Source organism: Antechinus flavipes, chromosome 5 (assembly GCF_016432865.1).
Source record: "Antechinus flavipes isolate AdamAnt ecotype Samford, QLD, Australia chromosome 5, AdamAnt_v2, whole genome shotgun sequence".
In the NCBI taxonomy this organism is placed as follows: Eukaryota; Metazoa; Chordata; class Mammalia; order Dasyuromorphia; family Dasyuridae; genus Antechinus; species Antechinus flavipes.
In genome coordinates, this window is record NC_067402.1 from 237,307,374 (window position 1) to 237,325,030 (window position 17,657).

General features: G+C 34.5%; 1 protein-coding gene across 6 annotated transcripts in view; it reads left to right on the plus strand.

Annotated features, from left to right (window-relative positions):
* CNOT2 (CCR4-NOT transcription complex subunit 2) overlaps positions 1 to 17,657 on the plus strand; it is a 160,016-nt gene that overhangs the window by 41,632 nt on the left and 100,727 nt on the right. For 3 of the 6 annotated variants that reach the window (XM_051961500.1, XM_051961501.1, XM_051961503.1), the window contains exon 2: positions 15,464 to 15,536. In XM_051961500.1, coding sequence (XP_051817460.1) covers positions 15,464 to 15,536 — 73 coding nt within the window. Of the gene's footprint in view, positions 1 to 15,392; positions 15,537 to 17,657 lie in introns of all 6 variants that reach the window. The other 3 variants (XM_051961504.1, XM_051961505.1, XM_051961506.1) reach the window with 1 other exon arrangement.

Sequence of the window (17,657 nt, forward strand, 5' to 3'; positions counted from 1 at the left end):
GCCTTTACATGTAAGATCACCTCTCTCTTATTTATATCCTCTCCGTGTTTTCTGGTTTTTTCTGATCTCTTCATTCTGCTTTACCCGATCTTTATCCAGGTTATGCCCAAGGTTTGTCTTGAGCCCTTCTTTTCTCTTTCTATTGTATTTCATTTGGTGATCTCACCAATTCTCATGGATTCAATTATTATTTTTAAACCCATAATTCTCAGATCTGCTTCTTTGCTGATGTCAGATCTCATTCTCTCCAGCTGACTTTTGGATATCTCAAACCAATTTTTTGCGTGTGTTCCAAGGTCTTTTAAGGCTACTACCATTCTCACAGTCCACTTGGCTCAGACCCTGGGTCTCATCCTTGAGTCCTCATATGTTTTCAGACACTCTCCCATCTAAATATAGCATCCAAATTTAAATTTTGAATGCATTCTTTTCTCCTGACACTAACACTACCTTAGGACAGGCCTTTATTACCTCGTGTCTAATTTGTTGTAACACTTCCCCACATAGTAGAAGTTTTAAGTGAAGAAGGGCTGCTTCCCACTTCTTTACTTCTGCTCCCACTCTCTTTTCCCATGGCCTTTTGGCTAAGGGACTGCAATTTTGGACAGTCCAATTTGCTCTTGCAGTTCAAGGCTGCAGACATTGCCATTATTTATTGTAATAGTTATATATTTCTAAATAACTTTTTTCCCTTTGAGTTCTTGTCTATTTTTAATGTGTCGACAAAATTTTTGAGCATTGTCATCATAAATTCATTTTCCCCATAAGCTCTTGGTTTTCTTTGTTGATACTTCAAAGCTCTGTGCTTTTTGAAAACATATATTGGTTATATCAGAACTGGCTGCAAATGTTTGTTCGCTGACAGAAGGAGCTCACAGTCAGTGAGAAAGGGGGAGATGTAGACAACTATGTAGAAACAAAGTATATGCTCGGTAAAATGGAGATAATCTCAGAGGGAAAGCATCAAGATTAAAAGGCATTTAGACTTCTTGTAGAAAGAGTTACTTTAAAAAAATTTTTAAAGCATTATATATAATTTATATTTTGGATCTTCTATATATGTATATTTGTTCATTTATTTATTTTACAACTCTTCTATATATCCATATTTAACATGCTGCACACACAAAAAAATCAGATCAAAAAGGAAAAAAAAATGATAAAAAAAAAAAACATGCAAACAAACAACAACAAATGGAGTGAAAATGCTACTCTGTGATTCATACTTAGTTCCCACAGTCCTCTCTCTGTGTGTACATGGCTCTCTTCATCACAAAATCATTGGAACTGGCTTCAATCATCTCGTTGAAAAGAATTGATCATCATATAATTTTCTTGTTGCTGTGCTCGTTTCACTTAGCATCACTTCATATAAGTTTCTCCAGGCCTCTCTGAAATCATCCTGCTGATCATCTCTTATAGAACAATAATATTCCATAGCATTCATATATCACAACTTATTAAACCATTTTCCAACTGATGGGCATCCATTCAATATCCATTTCCTTGCCACTACATAAAGGGCTGCTTACAAATATTTCTGCACATGTAGGTCCTTTTCCTTTTTTTATGATCTCTTTGGAATATAAGTCCACCAGTATAGCAGTATATACAGTAGAGACACTGCTAGATCAAAGGGTATGCACAGTTTGATAGCCCTTTGGGTATAGTTCCAAATTGCTTTCCCAGAATTGTTAGATCAGTTCACAGCTCTACCTGCTATGCATTAGTGATAAAGTTTTCCCACATCCCCTCCAACGTTTATCATTATCTTTTCCTGTTATCTTAGTCAATCTAAGAGGTTTTGTAGAATTTTTGCATTTCTCTGTAAATTTCCATTTCTCTAATTAATAGTGATTTAGAGCATTTTTTATATGACTAGAAATGGTTTTAATTTCTTACAAAAATTGCCTTTTCATATTCTTTTGACACGAGTGAACTCTGTATGACCTGAGTGAACTTTGAAAATTATGTGAAATCACAGAAACCATATCTCCTTTGAGCTATAGCTCCAAATAGTCTAACATCCTCTCAGAGTGCAATAAGCATTGCCATTCAAAAGTAAATCAAACTTCTGTTGATCTTGTGGGGAAGTCACAATCCCAGGAAAGATTTCACATTCAATTGAGAATTATCAAACTTCCCCTACACTTACTCATAAAATAGGTCTTCTAAAACTGATTCTTTGCAGATCATCCTTCATTGAGAAAGATATGCCCACCGAGAGAATGCCTCTTTGTGGGTTTTTTTTTTTTTTTAAACAATAAAGCCTCCTCTTTTACTGTAGCCTCTGGGTTAGTGAATTACTTTGACCATTTATCAGTTGGAGAATGGCTTGTATTCTTATAAATTTGAAGGAAGCCAGAGAATCTGGAAAGTGGATTTCAAGAGGGAGAGTGTTTCTGACATGGGGCACGGGATCACCATAAAGTGATTGTTTTGAGAAATGGTCTTTGAATTCTTCTATGAGTGTTTTTTTCCCTCTCCATTATTCTTTCTCTGGAACATTTTTATACATAGTAACAGCAAGATTATGTGATGGTGATCAACTCTTCTCAGCAATATAGTGATCTAAGACAATTCCAATAAACTTGGGATAGAAAATGCTATCTGCACCCAGAGAGAGAATTATGGAGACTGAATGTGGATTGTATTATAGTATTTTTACCTTTTTGTTTGTTTGCTTTTTCTTTCTCCTTTTTTTCCCCTTTTGGTCAGATTTTTCTCTTTCACCACATGACAGATGTGGAAATAATTTAAAAGGATTGTACACAGTTAAGCTATATAGAATTGTTTGCTGTTTCAGGGAAGTTAGGGAATGAGGGAGAAAAAAGAGGAATCTTACAGAAATTATTGTCAAACTATTTTTTATGTGTATTTAGAAAAAATTGAATACTATTGAAGGGGGAAAAAAGTTGTAAGGCCCCCTTTACTCCCCCCCACCAAAAAAAAAATTGTTCCTCCCCTGGGCCTTGATGAACTAGAAACGGCCTTTTGGGATTGCTGGATAACTCTTTCTGGGAGATTCTGGGGGCCAGATTATTTTGCATTCCTGTCTTAGGCATGCTTCAAGCTTTTGGGTTATAAACCTTGGTCTAGTTTTATTATCAGATAGGTTCTTTCAGAACACTTCATCCTTTTAACTCCTATAATTTTGCTGCTTTCCCCATGCATAGTGGAAAGACACTCCTTTTACATGAGAGGCTTGTGTATTTATTTAGACCTTTGAAGTTTAAATGTCCATGAGTCACTTAACCTCTTAAATCCTTATTTTCTTTATCAGTAAATCTAAATAACATCTTTAGCAACAATATTTTGGACTTAGTTTCCTTGTATTTCCATTGCTGTGCTAAGCTCTGTACTGCTCTTGGACTTAACAAAAGATATTTAACATCTGTGGAATTAGTTGAATTGCAGAATCAGCTGAGATTGTAGAAAACATTAAAGCACTATATAAATATTTGTTTTTATTATTCTTCCCTAGCCTTGCATAGGTCCCTTGGAATCTAAAAAACCAAGCATTCTCTTTACAAGAGGATTATCTTTGATCTCTTTGTCTCTGATTATTTCTACCTATAGTGAATTTTCTACACAAAGAAATGTATCATTGTAAATTGCCCTTTTTATTAGTAAAAATGGTACTCTCCTGAGAATTTTGGGGCTTATTCCCACTCTCCCCCAAATCTTACCCTAAAAGAATAAAATAAAGCAGTTAGGTTTATTTTATTACAGCTTGCTTACTTTTGATGTCTTTTATTACCCCATAGAGTACTCTGAAAATCTTGTCTTTTTTGTGGGCTTTTTGCTTTTATTCCCTTTTGGGAGACAGAAGTTGAGTCCAAATTTTGTTCTCTTTAGAGCAATGAACTTGATGTTTTTTTATAATAACTTTTTATTTTTCAAAATACATGCAAAGTTAGTTTTCAACATTCAGCCTTGTAAAACCTTGTGTTCCATATTTTTCTCCTTACTCATCTCTGCTCTCCTTTAGGCAGCAATTATCCAATATAGGTTTAAATGTTCAATTCTTCTAAACATATTTCCACATATATCGTGCTGCAGAAGAAAAATTAGATCAAAAAGGGAAAAAAAGAGAAAGGGGGAAAAAACCCAAGCACACAAACAACAGCAAAAAAGGTGAAAATATTATGTACTCATCTACATTCAGGCTCCATAGTAATCTCTCTGGATGCAGATGGCTCTCTCCCTTACAAGTCTATTGGATTTGACCTGACTCACTTCATTTTTGAAAAAAGCCAAGTCCATCACAATTGATCATCAGATAATCTTCTTGTTGCTGTATACAATGTTTTTTGGTTCTACTCACTTCATTTAACATAAGTTCATGAAAGTTGCGAATTAACTTAAATGATAACTTACTTAGCCATCCCCCAACTGATAAGCATTCACTCAGTTTCCAGTATCTTGCCACAACAAAAAGAGCTGCTACAAACATTTTTGCATATGTGGGTCCTTTCCCCTTTTTAATGATCTCTTTGGGATACAGACCCAGTAGAGATACTTCTGAGTCAATTTGTACAATATGTACACAACTCCACCAACAATGCATTAGTGTCCCAGTTTTCCCACATCTCCTCGACCATTTATCGTTATTTTTTCTTGTCATCTTAGCCAATCTGAGAGGTGTGAAGTGGTACCTCAGAGTTGTATTAATTTGCATTTCTCTGATCAATATTGATTTAGAGCATTTTTTCACATGACCAGAAATGGCTTTAATTTCTTCACCTGAAAATTGTCTTGAACTTGATAGATCATGTGAAAAAGATTGGTTATATAGTGGAAATTATATGAGGAAAATAAGTGTGTATGTGTGTGTGTGTGTGTGTGTGATTAAGTTCCTGGTAATGTAACGCCACAATTCTCTTTTATTGTCCTGCCTGACTCAGTTTCCCTAATGTTATGCCACAGTTCTCAGTTTCCATTATTACCCTGACCCAGTCCCGACTCAGTTTCCCTGCTTTTCAAAACTCAGTCCTGCAAAACCTCCCCTCCCTCTTTATCAGAATATTTGATAAAAATAAAAGATCTTATGTTTTAGAACATCACAATGCCTCTCCCCATCCCAAGCTACCAGAAGGCAGATACCTCTCATCAAGATGCCTCTTCCCATCTCCAGAGTTCCTCTCCCTCCCATACCTCCCCTCACCCTGTCAGAACCGGATTGTCAAAGTCCTGTTCCTGCTCTCAGCACCCTGACTCCGCCTCCCTGCCTCAGTCTACCCTGGAGATTGAGCCATGTGTGTATATAGGTCATTGAGAACTCACATTGTTTGCTGGATTCTTGGAGATGATAGTCTCATTCAGCCCTCAGACCAAATCATGGATCCATTTGGGTCCCAATAAATCTCTCCCCTTAAATAAATTATTAACATTTTCTCTAATCTCTATCCTGCCTCATTTTCTCTGGCATTACATTTTCCTGATTCAGTCCTGCCTCGGTTTCCCTAATTGTTCTGCCTCAGTTTATAATTGTTCTGCTCAGTCCTGAGAAACCACCCCTTCCTCTTAATCAGAATATTTGATAAGGATAAAAGATCTTATATTTTAGAATATCAGAATGTCTCTCCCCATCCCAAGCTATCAGAACATCAGATACTGGCTTATCAAGATGCCTCTCCCCATCTCCTGGGTGCCTCCTCCTATTATGTAATCGCTCTCTCCTGTGGCTCACCCCACCCTGTCAGCACCCTACTCTGCCCCTGCCTCAGTCTACCCCCTGAGTCTGAGCCATGTGTATATAAGTCATTGAGAACTCACATTGTTTGCTGGATTCTTGGAGAGTATCATTCAGCCCTGGGACCAAACTTTGGATCCATTTGGTCCCAGTAAATCTCTTCCTTTTAAATAAATTCATAAATACTCTAATCTCTATTCTTGCTTCAGTTTCTCCGGCATTACATTAAGTGGTGGATTGTAGTTGAGAATCAACTGAGTTAGTTAGACAGAAATCTTATTCTTTGTTGATCCTTCTGTAGAAAGAGATATTGGAAATTTTAGTATATCTCCTTCTCAAAACCAAGAAGATCTGAGTTCACATGCTGTGCTATATGACTTTGGGCTAGTCATTTCCCTTTTAGTGCTCTATGCCAACAGTTGCAAACTATACACCTGGGTGTATAGAATGTCAACCGGGGGACCCAATCAGATTGAATTGTAATTGGGAAATGTTTTACAAAGTAAATAAAAATACTAGACAATAATGTTTAGTTTAACGCTTTTGTCTTAGAATTGTCTTTATGAGTTTGACACCACTGTTAAGCATATTTTTAAGACTATTAATTGCAGAAATAGTGCTGACTTGCATTGGTAGAGGGAACCTCCCCCCCCCACCCCCAGTTTTCTACTCAGATGAAATCCCTATTCCTTTTTCTCTAGTCTCTATAACCATTGTATGTATTATTTTCTCTTGAAAGATGTGAACTTCTTGAGAGTAGTGATGGCTTTGTTTTTTGCATTTGTAATACCCATTGTGTAGCCCAGTACTTGTTACATATTAGGCATTTAATACTTATTTATCCTTTACAGCAAAATCTAAGAAGTCTTTCCAGAGCCTCTTCCAACCTTGGACTTTAGTACATTTAACTTGTACCTCTGTACTCTTTGTCATAATACTGTTTTGCATTTTTTTCTAAGACTCATTTTGATGCGGGTTATGATCCCTTTAAGAAACTAATCCTTTCAGATTGATTTTTTCTTTTCTGATTCCCAACCCCTCCTAGCTGATGCATTATCAACTCAGGAAGCTAGAACCTGTGCTTCACAAATCCTGGTCAAAAGCATCCCTTTGAATTCCAATAGGAGATCCGGGTTGTCCCAGCCTCCATTGGATCTGAGCCAACTTGGGCTGTCCCAGCCCCCATTCTAATGATCTCCTCGGGTTTCCCAACCCCCACCAATCAAACTCTAGCCCCCACTGGAACCCATCGAGGAGCCAACTTGTGACTCTACCTACAGGCCCCTTTATAAATCTCTCATTATGAAAGAGCCAAGCTGGAGTCCTCTCTTGGACTGGGGTGGAAACATGCCAGCACCATGCCTGGCACCCCAAGGACTCTCTACCCACTGGAATCCTGTTTCTAGTGCCTTCTTATCTCTACCTTCACCTATTTCCTTTACTAGACTTTAACCTTACTTCCAAACCTCATAATAAACCTCTTTTATCAATCTAGGTTTTTGGGTCTGTAAATTCCTTTACAGGGGGATTCTTGCGCCGCTACTAGACCTCATTTAACTCTCCATTCTTGCGCCAAATCCAGTGGGGTTGCAGGGGAGCTCTATTTGATTCCCTGTACTTCGAACCTTCTACTAGACCTCAATTAAACCCTAAATTCATTTAGGTACCCCAAATCTAGACCTCATCAAGTTCTCAATATAATTGTGTTACTTGTCTAAACTTTGAATTTCTCCAGGCACTTCTGGCCACAGTAGGGGCTTAATAATTGATGAGTTGAACAGAATTTAACCAGGTACCTTTTCAAAATTCTCCCCATTTAATAGATAAGGAAATAATTTGTCCAATTCCACAGTTAACTTTGTAGTTGCTTTTGTGTCTGTCTTGTCATAATAGAATTTTCCTGATAATGAAGATTTAATATTGCAGCTAATACATTAAGAATCAAGGAATGTCTTCTAAATATTAAATGTAAAATTGAAACTAAGAAAACATAATTCAAAAATCCAACTTACTGTTTCTGTAGTATAGTGCTACTTAAGACAATCTATTTAGAAGAATGGAAAAATGTATCCTGTGATAATAAAACATTAACTTAAAATTGTACTATATGAAACATTTTACCCATGAAAATAATTTTATCTCTATTCATATGAATATATTCCTAAAGTATCATATCAATAAGCATTTAATAAATATTTATGTTAGACTAGGGACACAAAATCAAAGAATGAAACACTCCTTACTGTCAAGCTTACATTTTTCCTAGTCTGACCATGTGTACCAAAAAAATAAGAAATTGTTAAGTGGAAACAACTTTAGCAGATAAAATTTGGAAATGCTTTTTAGGTAAGAGGCGGTGCTTGAATTCCATCTTTAAGGGAGTGAGGGATTTAATGAAACCCAAATGAGGAGGGAGTAAGGTCCAGTAATGAGAGGATAGTCCCTGCAATGAAGAAGGGAAAAAGGAAGACATATTTACATACCAGACACTGTGATAAATGCTTTACAAGTATTATTTCATTTGAGGCATAGTGCTGTGTGTCATAAAGAGAGGCCAGGTTAGCTATAACAGAGTTCAGGAAGTTACTTGGTGCTGCTATATTGTTATATTACTTTTTTTCCCCTGAGGCAATTGGGGTTAAGTGACAATCACATAGCCAGGAAGTATTAAGTGTCTGAGGCCAAATTTGAACTCAGGTTCTCCTGAATTCAGGGCTGGTGCTCTATCCACCACACCAATTAACTGCCCCTATGTTATTATTTATAAGAATTTATTATAAAGCAGCTGCAGTAAAAAAGTCTAATTTTCAATACATTTATGACATACAATAGTAAATAATATGCAGAGATCTTTACATCTATTGTAATAGTCAAATCACTTCCTTACTCAAAAACTCTTATCTGACTAGAATTTATCATTCCATCCTTTCCTATGCCTCACCCTCTTAGAACTGATTTTTTCCTCTCCTTGTGGCCTCCATCTCCTGACTTTCTTTTTTTCTTAGTCTTGATTCAGAGTTAAATGATTGTGCTCCCCACATTCTCTACTCTCAGATCTCTCTTAACCTGTTCGTTGCTACTAATCCTAAAACTTCTGATCTGGTTTACTTCTATTAGCCATCTCCTCTGAGTCTTTGTGAATGCTTTTGAAGAAAGCCACACAAGCATTCTGATTTGAGAACACTATAATTTTGTTAACCAACTACAACTGATTCCTTCTAGTAACAAGGCAATTAATTCTTTTGTAGCTCCTTAATTGATATCCTATTTCACTTGCCCCCAAAGCCTTTTCTCTTTATTTTCTTAGCTGAGAACCTCTTATTTCACTCAAATAGTTGAGTCCACACCATTTGAGCTTCCCAATTCTCTTTCCTTTATACCCTAAATCTTACCTTCTCCTTAATCCCAATTCCTTGTAACGAGAGTTGTCATTCTCTTTGTCAAGGCTTAACCCTCTGCATTTGCCTATGATGATGATGATGGATGATCCCATCCCTTCTAGTCTTTTCGAGTATCTTGCCACTACCATCATTTCTCTTTTCCAGTACTTAACTTTTATCTTTTCTTTCCCACTGCCTTTAAATGCAAAAGTCTCTCCCAAACTTTAAAAAAAAAAAATCTTTAGATCTCACAATTCCCTCAAGCGGTCATCCTACTTTCCTTCCCCGTTTTTATTCATATTAGAAAAAGTTATCTACATTCATTTTTTAATTCTCAGTCTTCAAACCTTTGCATTCTGACTTCCAGCCTTCTCACTCAATTGAACTATTCTCTTCAGAAGTTAACTAATGATTTCTTAATTGCTAGATCTGATGGTCTTAGTCTTAATCTTTCATGATTTCTTCCCTACTCATGACAATTTGATCACTCTCCTATATACTTTCTCCTTTCCGTATATTTTCTCCTATTTACTTTCTGTCCTTTAGTGATACATTCTCTGTTTTCCTTTAGGTCTTTCCTTTCTGTATGATAGCTCCTTCCTTTTCTGGGTCATCATTCTTAACCTGCACCATTATAATAGGTGCACCCCAGGTCTCTAGAGTTTACTTCTTTCTCCCCTTTTACCATGTACCAGTTTAATTATCTGTATGCGGATTTCTTCCAGATTCATATATTCTTACCTAGTTTTTTATATATCAAATACCTTATCAAATTTTTCTTTTCTCTGCTGCTACTGCTTCCTTTTCTTCTTCCTTTATCCCTTCTTACCCTTGTCCTCAATCTGAATGAGTCCAGGCACCTGGCTACATCCCAGACCAAAGTGTTAATGGAAACTTTAACCTGCTCTGTTTTTTCTGACCTGGATTGGATTACCACTTCTTACAGAGCCTGGTAGGCTCTCTTGTTCTCCAGGGTGCTCATCATATTAGTGCTGGAATTAGCACAGACCTTATTTCTGATCAGTTTTTTCTCTGCTGTATCCCAGAATCCCTTGCCTTGAGCAAACCCATTTGTTTCAACATTCCCCTCCCCAGAATGACAGGCATGTCATGAGATCTTGCTCAACCTATTGGAGATTTCAAACTGGGTGTTATTTGGGCATCTTATGTGTAGAATATCTAAAGCACAACTCATTCTTTTCCCTAAATCTTTTATCTACCACAATTGTATTCTTTTTGTTAAGGATGACACCCTTTTTCCAACTAATTTTATAATCTAGTAAATTTTTGCGTGGAATTGTACTCCCTTTTCATCATATATGGAATCTCTTCAAGATAAGGCTCAAAAACTGCCAGTTTGTGTTCCTTTCTTAAGAAAGGATATCTTGCATTTATCTTACATCTATATTATTAATTTAGTTATCTTTTTATAAAGGGTGTCCCTGTATATGCTTTTAAATTTTATAAACTTAAAGCTTTATTAAGATTTTGGAACATTATGTATACGTACTTACCTCTATATAGTGTAAGCTTTTTCAGAATAAGACTTGTTTCCTTTTTTTTTGTTTAGCACGTTGTAAGTGATGAAGAATTTCTTATTGATTGGATTTCACTTCTCCTTTAATTCACCCCTCTTCTAGAGAAAGGTACCAGCATCTTTCCAAATACATGAAAGAGCTTAGATTCTCAGTGTTATTCTCATTTATTATTTTACTCATTGATTCTGCATATTGAATCATTTGCTAAATCTTTTCTTTTCTGTGTCCACATCTTCCTTGTATCTCTCTTCTCATTCACATAACTACCTCTTTAATTCTGGTCTTCTGCACAGTTTAAATAATTTCTTTATTAATGTCTTTTCCTTTTTTTTTTTTTTCTTTATTCTGTCTTCTATCCACCTGCGAAAGTGATTTTCCTAAATTACAGGCCTGCTCTATCACCATACTGAATAGTAAACTATAAAGATTTCTTTTGCTTCTAGGCAAAAGAATGGTATTTAAGTCATTCTGAAACTTAAGACTTCTTTCTACCATTTCACTCTGTGCTGACTGCCTCCTCATCCTATCTTAGCCCTCCATTACTTGTCTCCTCAACACTGTATCTCACTTTCTTTGACTGAACTCAAGTACTGATGCCCTCTGTGATGTTTCTATCTTCCTTCCCAAAAGCATCTTGTATTAATTTATTAATACTCCATATTTATATTAATAGCTCTTTCAGAGAAGATACTGTTTCACTTTTGTCTTTGTGTCCCTAGCTATATTGCATGGCATATAGTAGGTATTACTTTCATTTTACAGATGATGAAGAAGAAAGACCTACTGATTGGTCACAAAGCTAGTCAGCAGAGGTAGAATGCTTGTACTCGCTTGACTCTAGGTCTAGCATTCTTCATGCTTCCTTTCTTCTATCAATTATAAGAACTATCACTATCCTTTCTTGAAAGATTAAGGTGCTTTCAGATATTTCAGTATACAAAATAGCCATTTATATTTATGGCATCATCTAGACAGCAATTCTTTATCGTGAGTGCTATTCCATTGATTCGGAATTGTTGCTTTGTATATGTCTTAACATTTCATACTTGTTGTAGGCTACTGTATACTGATTTGTATAGAATCATGGACAATGTGACCATTCAGATATTATTAAGTTAAACTTTTTCTCAAAGACAACATAATATGTGTGTGTGTGTGTGTGTGTGTGTGTGTATATATATATATATATATATATATTTTGCTGAGTCAATTGGGATTAAGTGACTTGCCCAGGGTCATACAGCCAGGAAGTGTTAAGTGTCTGTTAAATTTGAACTCAGGTCCTCCTGACTTCAGGGCTGATGCTCTATATACTGCACCATCTAGCTGCCCCAGAGATAATATAGTATAGAAAGAATCTGGCTTTGAAATCAGTGCCTGGGCTTACGTTCCACCTCTGACACATACTGACTGGGAAAATCATTTAATGTCTCAGTAATCTAAGAAATATTTTGAGTCAATAACTTGCAGAAAAAGTACTGACTTATAGAGGATATTTCCATTTGTTGAAGATATTTTATATATCATCTTTCTAAACTCCTCAGTACAGAAGTAATTTATAACTTGCCCAATGCTATAAAGGAAACAGAGCTACCTTATGCAGCTTTAGCTACTCTAAATTTATAATATTTAGGTTCTGCCTTTATATTTAACCACTGATAACTTAAAGATTTTCAGTTTTTGTTATTAATATGATAACATATCAGCTGTCTGGAATTTAAACTCCTAGAACATTGAAGTGTCTTATCTTTGACTGCATATTGATATATGCTATGAACAGCTAATAATGTTGGATTAAAGTTAATGGTTTGATTTCAGCTCGGAAGGAGCTCTTCACTATAATACTCTGGGGAGATAATCTTCAACTTTTTCTTGCTTAACTTTTTTTTTTCCTCCTCAATGAGTTGGATAAAGGCCTAGTTTGGCTATTTATAAAATTTGCAAATGCCACAAAATCTGGAAAGTAGAGTTCACATGGTAAGTGATAGTCAAGATTCAAAAAGATCTTGACAAACTAGAACATTAGCCTACATATAATAAGATGAAGTCTAATAAAACTAATAGTAATTTTAGACTTAAGTTTTTTAAAAGATTAACTTCCCAAATAAAAGATAAGAAAAGTAATGGCTATCAAATTGCTTTTGAAGATCTGAATTTTTTAATGGACCACCTGCTTAAGATAAGTCAGTAGTTTGAAATGGCAAAAAAGATTCCTAATGTGATCTTATCTTGTATTGCGAAGCATCCTGTGTAGGACTATGGAAATGATAGAATAGAGAAGGTGCTGGACCTATAATTTCTTTTGTTTATTTAACTCTCTCTACCAATGCTGATTGACATTGATAATAGCTTTATTTTTCAAAATACATACAAAGATAATTTTCAACATTCATCCTTGCAAAACCTTGGGTTCCATATTTTTCTCCCTCCTTCCTCACTTCTCCCCTCCCCTAGACAAGTAATCCAATATAGGTTACATGTGCAATTTTTCTAAATATATTTCCACATTTATCATGCTGCAGAAGAAAAATCAGATCAAAAAGGAAAAAAAAATGAGAGGAAAATATACAAGCAAAGGTAAAAATATTATGTTGTGATCCACCTTCAATTCCCATAGTCCTCTTTCTGAATGCAGATGACTCTTTTCCATCACAAGTTTATTGGAATTGGCCTAAATAATTTCATTGTTGAAAAGAGCCAAGTCCATCATATTTGATCATCACCTAATTTTTTTTTTTGTTGTTGTTGCTATATACAGTGTTCTTTTGATTCTATTACACTTCACTTAGCATTAGTTCATGTAAGTCTCTGTAGGTCTTTCTGAAATCATCCTGCTGACCGTTTCTTATAGAACAAGAATATTCCATTACATTCATATATCATAACTTCCTTGTCGAAAAGAACCAAGTCCATCACATTTGATCATCACTTAATCATCTTATTGTTTGTATAATTTTTTTTGGTTCTACTCACATCATTTAGCATAAGTTCATGAAAGGCCTCTCCGGGCCTTACTGAATTCATCCTGCTGATCGTTTCTTACAGAACAAGAATATTCCATTATATTCATATATTCATATCAGCCATTCCCCAACTGATAGGCATTCACTCAGTTTCTAGTTCCTTGCCACTACAAAAAGGATGTGTAAGAATAGGGGGAGGAGATAATTATAATAAGCAAAACAGACCTCCTCATTCAGAAGGGGAGGGGGTAAAAAGGGAAGGAAACTGAGAACTTGGAATTTAAGGGAGTCCTCATCAGTTGATCATTCACTGAATAAAATTGTGATGTATGAATATAATGGAATGTTATTGTGCTACAACAAATGATTAAAGGGATAATTTCTGAGAATCTTGGGAAATATGAAATATCCAGAGTGAAAATTAGTTTATACAGTGAAAACAAAATTGAAAAAAATAATTTTGTAAAGAAAAGTAAATTTGAAGTACTTTAGAACGCTATCAAATCAATGCTTAACCAAGTTTACAGTGGATCTGTGATGAGGCATGTGACCTTCCTGCTGACAGGTGGAAATACTCAAGGTGCAGAAAAGTGATATTTGAATATGGCCACTATATATGCAGATATTCCTTCCAACATTGAGGGATTCTCCTTTCATACCAGAGAAATCTGAATTATTATGGTATTAAAAGATAAAATATGTTGATGTTATGCAATTCTATACATATATTTTATATAGTTTGGATATATAAGAAGAACATATAAACATGTGGGACGGGACAGGATGGAATAAGACATAGAGAGGAGTTTAGAATCTACACAAACACCCTTATCCAAACAATCTTTATATAAATATTAAATTCAACAGAGAAAAAAATAAAGTGGGGAAATGGAGAATTCCTTTGAATTCTTGAACCTATCATTATTAATTTTCTGATGTTTATTATATCTGTTTGAATGATTTCTGAAAACCCACAGTACTTTTAATACTACATATACCATAGAAAATCAAGGTTGCCATGTCATTTTAAATTAAGAGGTCAACAGTACCTTCTTTTTAATGTTTTGTTTCTATAGCTTATATTTATACACATACATATACACATGTGAGATATACATATATATGCATATGTAATTAATTACACATATATTCGCCATTATAAATTAAGATTGAAAGGATGCATACAAGTAATGATAGCACACAAACTATGCTTTTTGTATATTTTGTCTTCTGTTCACTGGAAAAAATGCTATTGTAATATATTGGGATAAAATTTCTTGAAGTGATTGTTTAGTTACAAATAAGTAGGAAATCCTTACTTTAGAAAAATTGCTTCTTAATAAACTATGAGAAAAACCAGCTTTGGAAAAGACATTGCATAGTCAGTCACTGGTCATCCACTTACAAGAAGTTTTGCTTATTTTGGCTGCATCTTTAGTCATCATGAGAAGCTTCTGAGCCTGACAGGAGAGTGCTTATTAAAAAAGAAAATAGGTCGAGGCACACTTTTTGTTTATTCCATTTTCTCTCATGGTGGACTACTTCCTTGTAGTGAGTTCTAGCAGATATTTTAGTTGGTGTGAGAGAGAAATTTTTCATATTTGATAATTTCTTGTTTCAGATAAAGCATGCCTGCCAGTCCCGCCATCCCCACATTTACCAAAGGGGAATCTGTTAAGATGTAATACAGAAAAGTTCTGTTCTTAGTTTTTTTCTCATTTTGTTTTTTTATGTTATCATATTGGATATTTTTGCTGCTGTTCTTATTTTTTTACATGTTAGTAATTTTGACGGCTTTTGGATAATTCCACTCTAGAGGGAGAACTTGGTGGGCGGTCCTTCCTGTGACACGACCCTTGAGTGACAGTTCTGTTTGATTGCCTCCAGTACTGTGAGGAAAGGACACGACTCTATGGTGAGGACTGATGGACATACATTATCTGAGAAAAGAAACTACCAGGTAAGACCATATTTTTTCCCTTTTTCCATTGGTCACTTACTTTTATAAAATTGTTTAGCTATATGTTAGCTAGAATGATCAAATTAAATGTGAATCAGTTTGAAAAATTGAGATTTACATTTAAATAACTTGCATAATGTGTTAGACAAATGAGAGAATTACACAGTTGTTTATCATATCAAAATATTGCTTATAGTCTGTCATTAAGGACATTCCTTTAAATCCAAAATTTAATTTTTTTTTCTTAATATATAATCCATCCCAAATATTATTCTGGTCTCTGTACAAAAGTATTGTTAAAATGGTAGTAACAAATCAACAACTCTTTGCAAAAAATTTGGTAAGATTGAATCTGTACTCTTACATTTGAGTTTTGGAAATATTGTAATGTAAATTTTGACAAAAAAAGATGCCAGAAAAGAAAAAAATAAGTGAGAAACATAACAGTGTAGTACAATGTTTGCTTAATTGTTGAGGCATTTTTATTATGTTGACTCTTCCAATAGCTTACTGTACGTATAGTTTTATTAATTGTTCGCTCATATATAGAGCCAATCAAGAATCTTTTTTCATGTCCAACTGTTAAAGCATTGAAAGTCAATTGAGGAAATTATCATTTGAATGAAGTTTTGAAAAAAGTGGCTTTTGAGTATTTTTTCAAAGATGCTCCATTTTACATAGTGCCATCATTTACCAGCAGTCCAGAAGAATTGTTAGTAATCTCATACACACACATACACACATATTTTTTTTCTATTCTTCCTCAGTCCTCGTTTTATTCTAGATTCTAGTTTAGTGTTTCTTAACCTTTTTTGTATAAACAAAGTTCTTGTTAATCTGGCACAGATCACCTCTCATAATAACATTTTAAACTGCATAATGTTAAATATATAAGATTATAATTAATTATATTGAAATATGTTTATTAAAATATTTTTAAATATTGTGACCCTTGGTTAAGATTCTTTATTTTAGATGCACTTAAAGTAAACAGTTTTGTATTACAAGAATGATCAAAAAGAAGGAAGAGGATAGGGCATATGCTTATATTGCCTTTCCCTTTTTTCTCCTCTCAATAGTAAGAAAGATTGTATAGTAAGCACTATAGGAGAGATGACTGAGAGTCAAGAGGTTCTAATCTTTATTTACTGTTCTGATTGTTGTATAACCTAGGGTGAATTAGTTTATTTATTTGGAATTACTTGCCTCATCTGTAAAGGAAAGATGTTATAATCTGTAATCTCCCAGCTGCCTTCCAGCCTTGAAATATTATTACTCTATTATTCAAGAAATTCAAGAAGTTTAATAGTAGATTGTCTGTTGCAGTTATTGTATTTAACATAACCTATCTCAGATCATTTGTTTACGGCAAGTATAATTGACAAACAAGATAGTAGTTTTAAACAAATAGCATTATAAAATAGAAAACTTAAATTGGATTTAGAAGATTTGTGTTTAAGCCTTCTCTTTTCATTTCTTAGTCTTGTGACTTTGGACAATTCACTTATCTTAACCTTAACCTTAATTTCTTTGTTTGAAAATGGAAACCATCTTCCTCTCCCCCTCCCCCCCAACTATTTTTATTACTTGGCTCATAGGATTGTTGTGTAGAAAGTATATGTAAATTATAAATTGAAATAAAATTTGAGGTGGTATTGATAATAAAGCTAACAGCATGTTTTTAGCCAAGTTAACCAGTAAACAAAGCATAATGTTGCCTTTAAATCCCTTACAATTCTAGGATTCCATGATTTAATTTATGTTTAGAACTTTTAAGAAAGAGTAAATTGAGACTTTGTATCTTTAGTTGCCTTGCCCATAGGATGCTGGAGTGGGCCCCTTACAAACTTTTTTTTGGGGGGAGGGGAGGGTCTATATTGATAACTTTAAATTTAATATACATATTAAAATATCCATTTGTATGTAATAGATTCATGGTCCTTTTTTATTTAAAACTTAAATAGGAAAAAACCAAAATAGAATAAAACTAACAAAAAATATTGTAATAAGTATAGCAGAACAAAAAAAAAATTCAAAATATGTAGCAATAAATTTCCATTTTAAGAAAGCATATATAAAAGAACACATTGTATTCAGAATTGTCCATTGTTTACATCCATG